This window comes from Protopterus annectens, chromosome 11.part0 (genome assembly GCF_019279795.1).
Source record: "Protopterus annectens isolate FY-2018-M chromosome 11.part0, PAN1.0, whole genome shotgun sequence".
In the NCBI taxonomy this organism is placed as follows: Eukaryota; Metazoa; Chordata; order Ceratodontiformes; family Protopteridae; genus Protopterus; species Protopterus annectens.
In genome coordinates, this window is record NC_056745.1 from 1398621203 (window position 1) to 1398636429 (window position 15227).

The 15227-nt window shown below is 39.4% G+C and overlaps 1 protein-coding gene across 10 annotated transcripts in view; it reads right to left on the reverse strand.

Moving 5' to 3' along the window:
* Nucleotides 1-15227, reverse strand: part of LOC122815864 (F-actin-monooxygenase MICAL2-like) — a gene marked incomplete at its 3' end in the record, with an annotated part of 2588394 nt that overhangs the window by 1356132 nt on the left and 1217035 nt on the right. For all 10 annotated transcript variants that reach the window (XM_044088691.1, XM_044088682.1, XM_044088687.1 and 7 more), the window contains 1 exon segment: nt 13466-13556. In XM_044088691.1, coding sequence (XP_043944626.1) covers nt 13466-13556 — 91 coding nt within the window.

The following is a 15227-nucleotide window of genomic DNA, read 5'->3' on the forward strand; positions in this document are numbered from 1 at the left end:
GCACATGAAACATGGGATGTGGAATGGAGATATCCTTGCTTATAAGACTATGTGCAGTACAGTCAAACTCAAAGAAAGAGAGGTACAAGAAGAACAGGGTAGGAGTCGGAAGACGTTGGGGAAGTGATTTATTACAAGGAAGGAAGAAAGGGTTAATTGGGAGATTCACAGGGATTTAGGCATGTAGAGGATGTAAAATTGAGTAGGCTTAGAGAACATTGTTAAAAGGAAGATTTGGAGTGGACAGCTGATGGAGTATGGGAAGGTATAAGATGAAGGCAGTAGGTCAAGTGAATGATCTACAGAATTGGACAGGTGATATACGACACCTTGCAGAATTAAGAAAGAAGGATGGCTAGAAGAAGCAAAGTACTAGTGGAGTGGGGAAAGTGAATAATTTGCATATGTGGAGTTAGAAAAACATGGAAGAAGGTGGGAAGAGTAGGATAGAATATTCATAATAGTCTATGGGAAACAATGAAGTACCTCAGTAAGCTAGAAGTGGAGGATAAAGTTGCAATTTTTGGCTGACTGGTCTAACAAGAGACTGCAAAGGAGTAGAAAGTGTAGGGAAAGTAGAATGGGGAGGCAGTTTATATAAGTGCATAAAAGAAGATAATCTAAAGCCTACAAGGAAGTAAAAAGAGGAGTTTGAAGGAAAGATGTAGAAAGATAGAGGAAATGATTAAACAAATTGGAGAACAGGAGTGATTCTGAACAAACAAAGGGAAAGCGTCAAGCAAAAGAAATAAAAAGAGATGGAGGAGTACACTGACGGAACAGAAGACAGTTAATTGGAAGGCTGAAATGGATATTTTAGTTGACCTTAGGGTACTTACGTATTATTGCAACCAGATTTGGACTCTGCCACACTTTGTAATGTTTTCGCAAAAGTAGCATTGGTAGCGTGAAAAGGCTAGTGTCAACTGTTAAGTATTGTTCTCTCGGGTGGTTCATGACATTGCAAGAGGAATAACGCTGACATTTGCCTTCCCGGGGAGCATACTTTCCTGGTCAGAGGTAATGAAAAATGCACTACAGAGGGCTGCTCCCTCTGAGTCATGTGAAGAAGGACATGTGTATGTCAATGTTTGGACATCTTCACAATAACCTGCACTTCTTTCCCAAAACCAAGTATACAGAAAACTGAATAAAGTAAAGTAATATTACAGGTAAAAAGTTTTATTTATTAAAGTGATACTCCATGCAAAACACACTACATTTAATGGGTACAAGCAGAAGCACAAATGTCATAGATGACAATAGGATGGTCTACAAATCCAAAGGCAAAAAATGAAATGTCACTATCGATTAATATAAGGGAAGAATACATCTGTCACACATACATTAGTATGAACAGTCCAATACATGCTCAAAAATTCATCAAAAGGACATTTTGGAAAACAGATGCCTTGCAGTTGGATACATCTGTCAACCTCCAGGAAAACGGTTTTAGACCTTTGCGATTGCAGTGGTTAAATACTGGGAGACTTCAAAGACAGGATCAAATGTAAAGTTACACTTACACGAGTAAATATTATCCAAACTTGCCATACTTGAAGATATTCAAGGAACATGACAATGGCTAACGAACACTCTAAAGCCAAACTCTGGGTTATTTAGGGTTCAACTAACTTATGTCGGAAAAGTATGTCCCCTTCAAAAAGACATCTGACCGTTATTCCTGTTCATGGGTCATACACAATGTGACATACTATTACTTAATGCTTTACACTCCCCTTTTAAGGCTAACATTCATATTTTTGTACAAATATACCAATTTTGGCCATTTTGAAAATCTGGTTGCGATAATACACAAGTATCGACCTTAGATGTAAGGGAAAGGTCTCAGTGAGAGTGAGAGAGAGAGACAGTGCATCCCTGTATAATAAGGGGTACTTGGCTAGGTAGCTCATTGCAACTAGTTTTATAAGTTGAAGTCACTTCCAGGATAAATTTTTGAATAAGGAACAAGGAGGAAGGTGGGAGATGTCCAGATTGTTGGGGATGGGGCACTGCAGCTATTTGAGGTATGTATGCTGGAAGAGGCCACACTTCAATATATGCAAAATGAAATGAAAGGTATGTATGCTGGAAGAGGCCATACTTCAATATATGCAAAATGAAATGAATATTGTTAACTGTTGCAAGAAGTCTCATGATAAGTTTGTTTGCTATGTATGTATTTTCCAATGAATGTATGAAAATTTATGAAAATGTTAAACTAAGTAAAATAGATATATAGAAATAACTTGATGTCTTTTTGCAGTAATGAAGCAGAAGGAATTAATGATGCTTCCAGTGCAGCTGCTTCTGATAAACTCCTTTTCCAATATAATTCTCTTTTTTCCTTTCTCTTTATCCCTTATCTGGTTAGTTCTAATTGTTTTCTTCACGGCCAGTGTATCAACAGAATCATGTATTCCAAAAATCCCTCTGACTCAGCTTTACATGCATGGCCATTATCAACACTTTCTTCTCCTTTTTATTTCACATTTTTTACTCTAGGTATATTGTTCCCCTTTTTTTCATCAGTCTCCTAGCCCACCATATATAGTTTTATTTGAGGTGTTCAGGCATGGACTAACTATAGACTTTGGTCACCATCTTCACTAATGCTTCTTCCTTTCAAAGCTTAACCTCCACAGCTTTTATTGTGGCATATCCATCTTTTAACAGCAGTATCAGTACAACAAGACTCTTGCTTTTCTCCTCTACATTAATATCAGACACACTCTTGGAGACCAGTTCTGCTCAAAAATAATTTACTATTTCTCTGTTTAGTCATGCTGGTAAACACTTCTCATAACAGTTATTTATCAATATTTTCCTCACAATCAGGTTTGACTGAATTCTGTATGGCTCCAAAACCTGTAATTCTTTAAATATTGTTACTTCTTTATTTTTCATTTTGGATTATAAGAGGACTCAGTCATCACTGATTCTCGGGTAAGTGCACATGTTTTGCAGTCATTGCACAAAAAAAAAAAAAAAAACAATTCTGTGTTACAAAGTAACTAATCTTTCTGTAATAAATACATTTCTGCAAATAATCCTCTGATTTCTTAACCCTTCGGAAAGAAATTACACATGCAAATAACTACTGTACTGAAAATGGGCTTACATTAAGTGCAAAAAATACAATATTGTCCCATTTGATAGGCAGCTTCTTGCCTCAGCATACAATACTCCACTTCAAAATGAAAATGTTCTTAGGGAACTTGGATCAAGCATTGACGATTCTCTCCTTTTCATTCACTTTATGACAACAGTAGTCAAAAAATCCTTGTTCCTACTAAAGCTATTTGCCAAGGGAATATCATCCAGATTTAAATAAGTCATTCTTCTCTTACATTCAGCATTGATTAGGCCAATTATTGAGTACAGCACCTGTAGAATCGCACCTCATTACACTTAAACAATTAGAAAAAAACATAGATTCTTAACTAAGAAGATGAGGGCATAAAGATTCTGAGCTACCAATCGAGAAGAAAAGTACTATCCCTTTATTCAATATCTTATAGACTCTTGAGGGGGAGATCTGTGTCTTGCCTCCTGTGCCATCAGAGACCCAGTTGCCCCAGATCTCTTGTATTTCCACAAGCCTAATAATTCCACAAATACCAGAATCAAGGTCCTAAATCCTGACAAGCAAATAAAAAAATGCAGTGGAGACAGATTCATTATACAGTGCCTCTCCCACCTCTGACTTCCCCTGCAGATTAATCTGTGTGATACACTATCGTCCTTCAAAGGAGACCAACATGACTGGATGAACATCCACAAATTTACCTTGTGCTTGACTGGCTTAGCCCCCCCTAAAGAAAGGGGATACTGCCTAAGTGTGGGTACTGGTTTTATATATATATATATATATATATATATATATATATATATATATACACACACACACACACACACACACACACACACACACACACACACACACACACACACACACACATAAACACACACATATATATATATATATATATATATATATATATATATATGGGTCTACTTCAAAATATAAAAATCCCAAATCATTGAGATGACAAAATCAAAACCACATATCCATGAACTGTTAAACCATCGAAAACGTTCATGGGGAAAGGAACCACTTGGCCACCAGGACAAAATATGTACAACAAAGCAAGTAAAACTCATCAGAGTGGGGGCTTTGCCCCCAAACCCCCCAACTAAATATACAAACTCAGAGACACACTATAGTGGAGAAAAGTGCAAACTTCCCCATGGTGGCCAGTGGTTACTTTCCCAGTGAACATCTTTGATGGTTTGAACGTTCCCGGACATGCGTTTTCGATACTGTCATCTCAACAATCGGCATTCAAGTAAGTGGTCTTTTTATACTTTGAAAAAGATCCATACATATTATAGAAGTAAAAAGTAAATATTAGGGAGGGGGGCAAATCCCTGTAAATTGCCTTGAATACTGGTTGTCGACAAAATGAGCTGTCGACCAAATGAATGTCGATCAAATGGTCTGTCGATCTTCTGAAGTAGACCCATATACACACACACATATATATATATATATATATATATATATATATATATATACATACATACTGTTAATTTTCACTGCCATCTCATAGTTTTATGCATAATTAAACAGTTATCCCCTGTTCATCACAGGTCTCTTATAACACTACCCCTGGTTGTAGTAATTCTTGACTGAAGTATAAAGGAAATGACTCCTCTTTCCTTTCCTACGTCCTACTACATGCTCTTATCTCCTCCATCTCGGAATAGCCTCTCTCCCTCTCCTACTGTTTTTTTAATTATTTCAATGTTTTTATTAGGTCTAAATTCAGCCATCAGGTTCTACATAATAAAATTATGCTAAGGAGTGCTTTGTACATGTATGTGTCCTGAAGCTATTTTATAACTCAACTATGTAAAAAAAATAATTTATTTTTGCATTCTTAGGATAAGCTCCAGTCTACTTTTTTTTCTGCAGTTCCATGCAAATATTGGCTTGTAAGTGCTTCACTTATCCTATCATCATGATGAGTGTAGAATCTGCTTTTTATTTCCAACAGGCTTTATGGCAGTTATTTCTAAGTGTTCTTTTTGCATCCAGAAGACCAACAAAAGCAGAGGTAAAATACTTGGCGAAGAGTACATCAAATACTCTCCTAAAAATCAGCTGTATATTTTCAGACAGTGTTCTGTATACTTGCAACAGACCACCAGTGCAGTCATAGTTAAACAAGGATGATAATGATGGTGATGGGGGTAGGGGTGTGGAATTTCTGTGTGAAATGAGCCCAATACGTTAGTTTGTGCAGAACTTCATTCACATAATCACTCTCAGTACACTCAGTACACTCAGCCAAAAGGTGGTAATTTGAGAGGGGGCAGTCTGTGTATAATCAACTGATTTACTGTCATTTGATTAAAGTTAAACATTCATAGATACAGAAAAATATGTGTACAAAGCAAGCAAAAAAAATTATGAAAGATGGGTATTTCTATCACTTGATTACAGCCATAAAACAGTGGTGAACCAGGCAGAAAGTGATTATTCGTGGGCTTGGGGGATGTCAGTGTACAAAAACAACTGCTATACTCTTACTTGATCATATTCTAATGACTATCAGTAGTTGGAGTCAACGGGGGACTTGTGAACAAATTACTAGGGGCAGAATTTCTTCCACTTGATCATTATCCTGCAACTCACACTCCCTCAGCTGAGATTAAAAGGTGATAAGAAGACTGTCTAAACCCTCTCAACTAGGCATCAATCCTTATGTTATCAGATGGGTAGCAAACTGGCTCACTGATAGAAACCACCTAGTCAAAATAGGGGAAGCCACCTCAAGTAGTAGACACATAACACGCGGTATACCCCAGGGATCAGTCTTGGGGCCTTTGCAGTTTGGGATATACTTCTTGGAGGTGCAGGCCAAATCTAGTGGGCTATGGCTGACCAGGTTTGCAGATGACTGCAAGCTGGGTGTTGTCATTAATTCCCCTAGTGATATGGACTTCCTCCAAGAGGGTCTCACCCAAACAAATGACTGGTGCCAGAAACATGGCCTCAAACTGTATGCCAAAATAATGAATCACCATCCCTTTTAAGGAGAGTGACGATCCCACAAATTATCACATTGATAATAAGGTCCTAAGCACACAATCAGTCGTGATGGATGTGGATACCCAGGTTGACAGGAATCTGACTTTTGACCACCTTATTGCCTCTGTTGTATGGAAAGCTTTTTACATGGCCCACCTCATCAGTAAGTGTATCTCATCCAGGGACAAGGTGGTAATAACATCCCTGTATTCTTCCCTTATAAGACCCATTATTGAGTACAATGCCCCTTTCGGCATGTACCTCACAAAGCACATGTAGCAGCTGGAAAGACCACAGTGGTTCCTCACCTGAAGAATCAAACATCTACCCTACACAGATAGGGTAAAAGTCCTGTCCCTCTACTCAGTCTCCTGCAGACTCCTCAAAGGTGAAGTCTGTCTGGCATACAAAGCAATCTCAGACCTCGCCCTGATGGGACTGCTGCATATCGGCAGGTCAAGCTCCACTTGAGTAACTCACAAGTTCGACCTCAACCTGGTCTGTGACATTAATAGGACTCAATGGTGGGACAGATTTGTGTCCCAGTGACTCCCCTGTTTGTGGACTAGACTCCCTCGCCACATAAAGCAGAGTACCTCATTAAACCTTTTTAAGTGCGACCTGTATAACTGGATGCAGAACAGAAAATATACCCCTGGGATTCCACCTGTGTCCCTGCTGGACTTGTTGGAACATGGGCTAAATTCTTGGCTAGGCTTTTAAGGGCCTCAGGGTCAATAGCCTAGTAACTTCCTATTATTCTACAATAACAGAAACGGAGGTTTGCCTGTATGTGTCAGAAACTGATCACAAATCTGAAACTGTAAATTGATTTTTTTGTTAACTAGGTAAATCCACTAAGCCCTAGTTTATCTTTACAGATATATATTTTAAAAGTTTACTTATCTGACTTGCAATTGGTAGGCAAATTTAGGGTAAAGGACTCAAACATGATGAAGCTCATTAACAACTCATAAACCTAAATCTTTGTACTAAAGTGCTAGATATCAGATCACACAATCAGATAAGGTTCTGGATTTTCAATGTGTGTATGTATGCGTGTGTGTGTGTGTGTGTGTGTGTGTGTGCGTGTGTGTGTGTGTACGTGTGTGCGCACGTGTGTGCGCACGCTCATGTGTGTGTGTTGTGCTGTGTGTGTATGTGTGTACACTTGCACCTGAAACAAACAAAATTTCTCAGGAAAAATTTCTTGCCATTTGATCACAGTAAAATACATCAAAAGATAATCATCCATTACAGGACAATCTAGGGGGTCTATATTACCATATCAAACGGTAAAAATGTTGAACGCGCACATGAGCGAAAATGTACAACAACAAACTTTCTATTGTGGGGAGGGCTGCACCCCCCACACCCCCCGCTAAATATAGATTTCAACTTTGAGGTCGCACTACACTGAGGAAAAGGCAAATATTCCAATCCTCACTGTACTGCGACCCCAACAAAACAAGTTTGTTTTCGTGCATTTTCGCTCATGTGAGCGTTCAACATTTTTACCATTCAATATGGTAATATAAACCCCAATCTAGTCTGTGTTTGAAAGATAGTGACTTATAGCCATATAACAAAACTTAAAATAATAATGGAACTGGATTGCCATGGGCAGCATCTGTATGTGAAACAAGTGGGCAGAATGGCTTGTACCTGATCACTGTCAAACATCTGTTCTATACACAATGAAAGGGAGATACACAATGTTAAAACAAACTGAAAAACAACAAAACTACAAATCCCAAAATCTAAATTTCAGAAAATGCTAATCTATCTCAAAAAATCACTGTAAAGGATCCTACAAAGATGAATAATTGAAAAATCCCCAAGCTAAACAAATGAAAAACAAAACAAACAGAAATGTTTTGCAGGGAAAAGAGCTCACTGTACCTTTTACATAGGGGACACACACACACACACACACACACACACACATACAAACTCTTATATATATTTTTTTACTTTTTAAGTCTTTATGAGTACATTCAAGCCAATACAGCTAAACCAACTAGCTGGAGACGTGACACATTTTAGCTTTTTTCTGACCGCATCAGTACAGCGTAAATGGACTGTTTGGCTATTCTTAAGAAATGCAGCACTTAAAAACAACCTGATGTCTATAAACATTAGGGTGCCTGCAAAATATCTTAACATCTAAACCAGAGGGTAAAAAGTTCACACAAACTATTGAGTAAAAATGGCAAGAAAGAGACAAGTTACACACACACACACACACACACACACACACACACACACACACACACACACATATGCGCAGTAATGTTTTTCTGAAATAAAGAACCACTTCTCTTGATTTATCATCCTAATGTCAATCACTTAGATAGTTCCTTAGCTATGAGGATTTATTCCTAGTGACAAAAAGGAGTATATGCATAGATACAACTCTAGACTCAGATAAAAACTTTCAAAAGCAGTATATAAAGCTTACGCTACACAACCCCTTTAAAAAGCTTCCTGGAAATTACTGGCAACATTAAGTTAATTTATGCAGCATGACATTTTGTAACCTGAGCCACTGAAATGTTACTAGACACTAAAAATGTAATTTGTTGCTGAGTGGCTTACTGACATGGATACATAGGTTCATAGGCTGGTACTACGCTATAAGCCCTAGGCCCTATACAAGCCTAGCCATAACAATTCCCTGGCTATTTCTTCCCACACTATTTACTTCCCTGGACCCCTGTCTAGCAGGGCGACTGATGTGACCCCCAGGGTGAATTTCCTATCTCCCATCCAATTGTCAAGGTTACTTTTGAAGAGGGCCAAAGAGGCGCTCTGCTTGGCATGTATGGGCAGTCTATTCCAGAGTCTGGGGAGTCTCTGGATCAGGAACCTATCCCTCCAGCATGTTTTGTTCATTGTGATGACTTGGTTTAGATCCATGGAGCTTGTGGCTCTGAGGGATTGGGATTTCTTTAAGTGTAGCATGTCCAACAGCTCTGGGTTTGACATGGCTTTGTATTTTAAGCAGAGATCGCCTCTGAGTAGACAATATGACAGACTATAGCTGGAGTTTTTTTAGACGTTCAGCATACGGCATCTGCTTTAGGCCTGTGATACTTTTAGTGAGGAATTTCTGCGGCCTTTCCAGTTGTTGCAGATGTCTTGAGAGGTACATACCAAATGGGGCGTTGTATTCTATAATGGGTCTAATGAGGGATGAGTACAGTGGGACAATGACCTCCTTTTTTCTGGATGGAAATTCCTTAGTGAAGAGGTGTACCACATAGAAGGATTTCCTGATTGCTGTGGCAATGTGGTTATCGAAGGTGAGATCACTGTCCACCTGTGTTCCTAAGTCTCTTATCACACTTTCAGTGTTTAGTGTACTGCCACCTAATTGGTAATTCATGGGTACATGTTTTTTTCCCAAAGGGGATAACTATACATTTCTTGACATTGAGCTTGAGCCTATGGCCCTGGCACCAAACATCTGTTTCTGCAAGGCCCTTTTGTAGAATATCCACATCATTTGGGGATTCAGTAATGGCTCCCAGTTTGCAGTCATCTGCGAACTTTGTTAGCCAGAGTCCCTTAGTGTTGGTCTGTACTTCAGAGAAGTAGATGCCAAACAAGAGTGGTCCCAGGACTGAACCCTGAGGTACTCCACTTGTCACTTGTCTGTAGCTGGATTTGGAGTCAGCTGCTTTTACAGTGTGGGTTCTGTCAGTAAGCCATTTGGCAATCCATCAAGTGACATAGGGATTAATGCCCAGCTTAGTACGTTTATCTATGATGCCAGAGTGGGGGATGGTGTTGAAGGCCTTAGCGAGGTTCAGATAGGCTGTGTGGACCGCCTTACCCTTGTCCACTGCTCTGGAGACTGATTCAAAGAAGTCAATCAGGTTCAGGAGACAAGAATGGCCCTTCACGAACCCAAACTGGGTGGAGTCCAGTGTTTGAAGGTTGTCATTGTCTTTGTCTATAAGTTCCATGATAATACATTCCATGGCCTTGCAGATAAGGCTTGTCAGACTGATGTGGCGGTAGTTCTCAGGATCCAAGGTGGATCCCCCCTTGTGGAGTGGGATAACTGTAGCTGTGTGCCACTCAGTGGGCACGAAGCCTGAGGTGAGGCTAAGATTAAACATGACACTTAGGTGAGGTGCCAGTTCATTTTGTAGTTCATGTAGTACACAGCCCGTGATGTCGTCTGGTCCCATGGATACTGTATTCTTAGCTTTGGACAGTGTGGTTTTTACCTGTTTGGCCATTATTACCAGAATTTGTCAATCTTTTGGTATTGAGATGGGCCCTTTAGGGGGTGAGGGGGGCGACATTGGCACTGAATCGATCTGCCAGGATATTGGCAATATCCTTGGGATCATTATATTTAATGCCATTCTGTTGTAGCTCAAAGCAGGTCTAAGCATTGCCATTTAGATTCTTGACATAGCTATAGAATGCCTTGTGGCTGTCTTTGGAATCTTTAGCAATTTTATTTTTGTAACTAGCGTTGGAGGATTTTATGAAGGGATCTCAGCTTCTTACTGAGGCTGGTAAGGGAGTTTTTTGCATCCTGGGATTTTCCTCTTTTTTGCGACAGTTTCTTCCTTTTGTTGTAAAGTTTGTTTATGGCAGGGGAACACTGGATTGGCTTCCTTTTTTTGGAGGAGAGCGTCTTGGTTCTGTTTGGGATGGCATGATGCATGCATGAGTGCATGTGCTCGTACAGTGCCTTAGTGTAGGATTCAGTTGTCAAACGTTCAGTTTCTGTCTGCATGGGTATCGTGAAGTTTGTCTCTTCTGACTTGAGTGGCATGAAGTTGGCTTTGGAGAAGTTTTTTTACGGAAGTTTCCTAACTGGGGGGGGGGTGGGAAGGGATGTGGATGTCAAGGGTGATTAGCTTATGGTCAGACCTAACCGACGAGGGAGTGACCACAGGTGTGGATCATCGATTTCCCATGTTGGTAATGACTAGGTCTAGGATACCGGTGCCCCTGGTGGGACTATGGATAATTTTATCCAGGGCATTGGAATTTATGAATTCCAAATACTGTCGGGCAAAGGTGCTGGTACACGAGTAGTTTTCCCAGTTAATGACAGGGTAGTTGAAATCACTCAGTATTAGGGCGTTTGGTTATATCTTAATATTTTCCAGTATGTTTAGAAAGGTGTAGTGAGAATCTTGGGCCATGGTTGGGGATCTGTAGCAAGCTACAATTTGGACTGCAGTCTTACCTAGTGTTAGTTGCACCTAGAGAATTTCAGATGCATTGTGTTGGACAGCTATCCTGGTGGTGTGAATATCCTTGGTGAATATGGACACTCCTCCACCTTTAGTGTTTCGGTCCCGGTTTGTTGGCCAAAAAGTGTGGTAAGAGTTGTAGCCTGGTATTGCAGGGGTACTCTCTGCAGCCTTGAACCAGGTCTCAGTTACTGCACAGATATCGATGTTCTCTATTTTTAGGAGTGCCTCGAGAGAGTGCATTTTGAGGTTTAGACTGTTAGCATTGAGTAGCATAACCTTCGGATTTTGCATGTTTGTACCTGTTAAGGTGGTGTTTTTTTCCTTTGAACTTTGCCTAAAAAAGGCACTATAGGCGTGTCAAGAGCCTTATCCAGTAACCTGAATCCCAGGGGCGACTGGTGCAGACCATCTTTGGCAAAGCATCGTGGTCTGTCGATCATGTTGTCCCAGGCAGACAGATACTGGATCCCCTTTGCATGACACCAGAAGCTTAGCCAATTGGTGAAGTCAATCATTTTGTCCTTATACTGTGGTATCATTTTGGGTGAAGGCAAGATGCTTCTCAGGGCTAGGGTCATACCTGCCTGGGCCACATGATCCGAGAGCTCTTCCATGTCTCTTTTCATGTAGTCCAGGGAGGTACGTCTCAAGTCGTTCACTCCAACATGAACAATGACAGAGTCATATCTGTACTTGTTTTGGAGTGACTTGAGTGCTTGCGTTATGTAGCGGATCCTGGCACTCGACAGGCAGCTGACTGTAATTTTCTCCTTGTTCAGCCTGATGAGTGGGATATCAGTGTGCCTGACTATAGAGTCACCTATGACTAAAGTGTTGGGTAGGTTGTCTTGTCTTAGGGGCTGTTGTAGGATGGCACACTGGTGTTGTGAGCTATGTGACACTTTGGTTGTGATTGGTGTTTGCTTGCATTTCAGCTTCAGAGGTCCTTGTTGCTTGGGCAGGTTACTGTTAAGGGCCTCCGCATATGAGCGTTTAGTGTTACTATGTGAGGGTGTTGGTGGTGTGGGTTTAGAAGGGCTATGTGTTGCTTGAGGTGTAGTGTGAGTGTTAACTTTCTCCTCTTGACTGTCTAGCACAATCTTGGGTGGAAAGAGCTTTGCTTCAAGTTTGGCTATGTAAGTGCATCTCTCGCAGGTTGTAGTGTTGGGTGGTAGGAGGACAAGGTTGTCTCTGTACATGAGGCATTTGCTGCATTGCCCCAGTATACCCAGATTCACCAGGTGGACAGGAGAAATCACCGGAAGCTGATCCTAGGACATGCCTGGTTTGGTGCTATTTTTGTGAAGTACAAGAGCTGTTTTCCCTTACCTTAGCAAGGTACTTTGCAATTACAGGCTGTTTAGTGCCTACAATTAATTTCTCCTTATTAACAAGGAGAATTGAATGCTTGTATCAGTTTAAGGCTTCCTAGTACTTTCCAGCAGGTTTTAGAGCAAGTGCTAGTCACAGGGATGCTTAAAGGTAAGATGAAAAAAAAATGGTTTATCCTAAACACTGCAGTTGCACTAGAGGAGCCAGATGTGAAAGTAGGTAACTTAAGTTTTGCCTGTCTAAAAAGTTAAGTTTTAGTGGAGAGTCATTATTTTTAAAACAACAAGATAGATTGAAAGGGGGTGGTCACTTTTGTATTCTGATACCATGGAATACAGTAGAATGGCCAATAAATTTAAATAGTTGAAGGAGAGTGATTTCACAAAATGATAATTTTGCGCTTACTCACACAAGCCAGTAAAAGCAGAGAGGAAATGAGATATATGGTCAAATTAACATAAGAGGCAGGCAACTAGAAAGACAGTGGTGTTTAAGAACACAACAGTAACCGGGTAGGGGGTGGGAAAAATGTCTGTCTGACTCACAAGAGACAGAGCTGTGGTCTCTTTTTAAGTTTTAATATGCAGTTAAAAGTAGAATACAAGTAAAACACAAGGTAAAGAAAACAAATCAAAACAAAACAAATCACATTACACCCACTTTGTGTATAAACCATTAATAACAGCTAGAATATCCAGAGGTATGCATTTTTTGCGAGCTTGGTGTCCATCTGTTAACAATTTGATTTGTAGGAAAAACATAAATTATTGAATTTTTAATTTACTATTTTGTTGTCATAGCATACCGTGTCTTTTTACTCTGACAGATCTTTTCAGAGAACTTGATCTCTCAATAGTACAGTTCTGCAGCTCATCTGTCACATAGAGATGTCGCACCTGTTGAAAAATGTATAAATTATTGCAGTTGCCAGTGCTGCACAAAAATATATTTTTATGCACTGTAGTACAATCACCACGAAATATGTATTTAACTGTGCCATTAAATGACTCAAAGTGTTTCACATGGAATTTCTTGTAAATGAGAAAAAGCATAAACTCAAAATTGTCAACGGTAGTATTGTAACTGATGTCAGCTTAATAAAAAAAGACATGAAATGTGAGCTGCATTCTAACAAGTTTTAATCTCTGGCTAAACATGATGACATCCAGACAGCCAGTTTGTCTCCTCTTGTAGTGAGACAGTTGTAGTAGCCGGCATAACAAATATGAGCTGTCAATCAACACGCAGCACCACAGGTGCCCTGAATGAAAACAACCAAGTGCATTTTTCATGGCCAGCAGTAAACAAATAAAAAGTATTTGTTTCATTACCTAGTTCCAGACTCCACAAGAAGCTATGATGTTAGAATGGGGATTATGAAAAACTAAAAATACTCTCCATGGAGTTATAAGAGTTCCTTCTGGCCTATCTTGTGCTGCATGTAGATGCACCTGCACTATTTGAAAAAACAGCAGCAATCAGAAATGTGCAAGTGGGAGCAAGTTTGATAGTGGAGAAAATAATATGTTTTTATAACTTTCTTGCAGCAGAGGCTCTTAATAAAAATGGGATGAGAAATGTAGTGGGAAAGGCACTGGCACAGGGAAAATGGGCAACTTCTACTGAATATCTGCAGAAGTGTGTATATTCCACACTGATACCAGAGCCTTCTCTGCCTTAATGTATGAAAGCATGCCTAAACCCTACTAGCAAGAAGGAAAAATACTAGTCAGTAACTACAATAAACTAAGGCCACAACAGTGTCTACAACTAACGAACAGGGTATATAATCTAAGAACTCTAACCTTACACAGACAAGTTTGTTACCTAAGTAAATACTGTGGAAATCTGGATTAAAAAAATACAATAAAAACAAGAACAATAAAATCACACTTGCAACTAGCCAACTGGAAAATAACATTACCAGCAAACAGTAAATAAATAAGTTTAAACTAACTAAAAAATGTAATTAAAACATAAAATTAGCATACCCCAGAATAAGACTCAATAGATTACTAAAATAACAACAAACCTAACTGAACTAAATAAAAAAAATAAATAAAAATCCCACAAAAGTACAACAGAAAACAATACATAAGATAGCCCACTCCTAAAACCCCATGGAAACTATATACAACTTCTTAATTAATCAGTGTATACAAATAACATAACTACTAGATCTCACTGAAATCAACAGAAAATAGTAATTCAAATTTCAAAAAAGAAAAAAAATAAATGTAGCATGTGAGAGATACTAGTTCATGCAATTCATAAAATATCTGGCACTGTAAAATAATAGAACTTGACTTCTTGAGTCATGGCTTCACAACTTGACACAACTCATTTCAAAAGTAATTCATATGTAGATGCTTACATGCACACAAACATATCTAGCTTTGTGTGCGTGTGTGTGTGTGTGATGGTGTACCACCCTGCACTCCCTTATATACACTTGATATATAGACCAACTCCATGGTGACAGAACTTCCACAACAGAGCAATTAGACACAAAGTGCTAATCCAACACAACAGTTTTAACTACAACACCATTCAATTACACATGATTT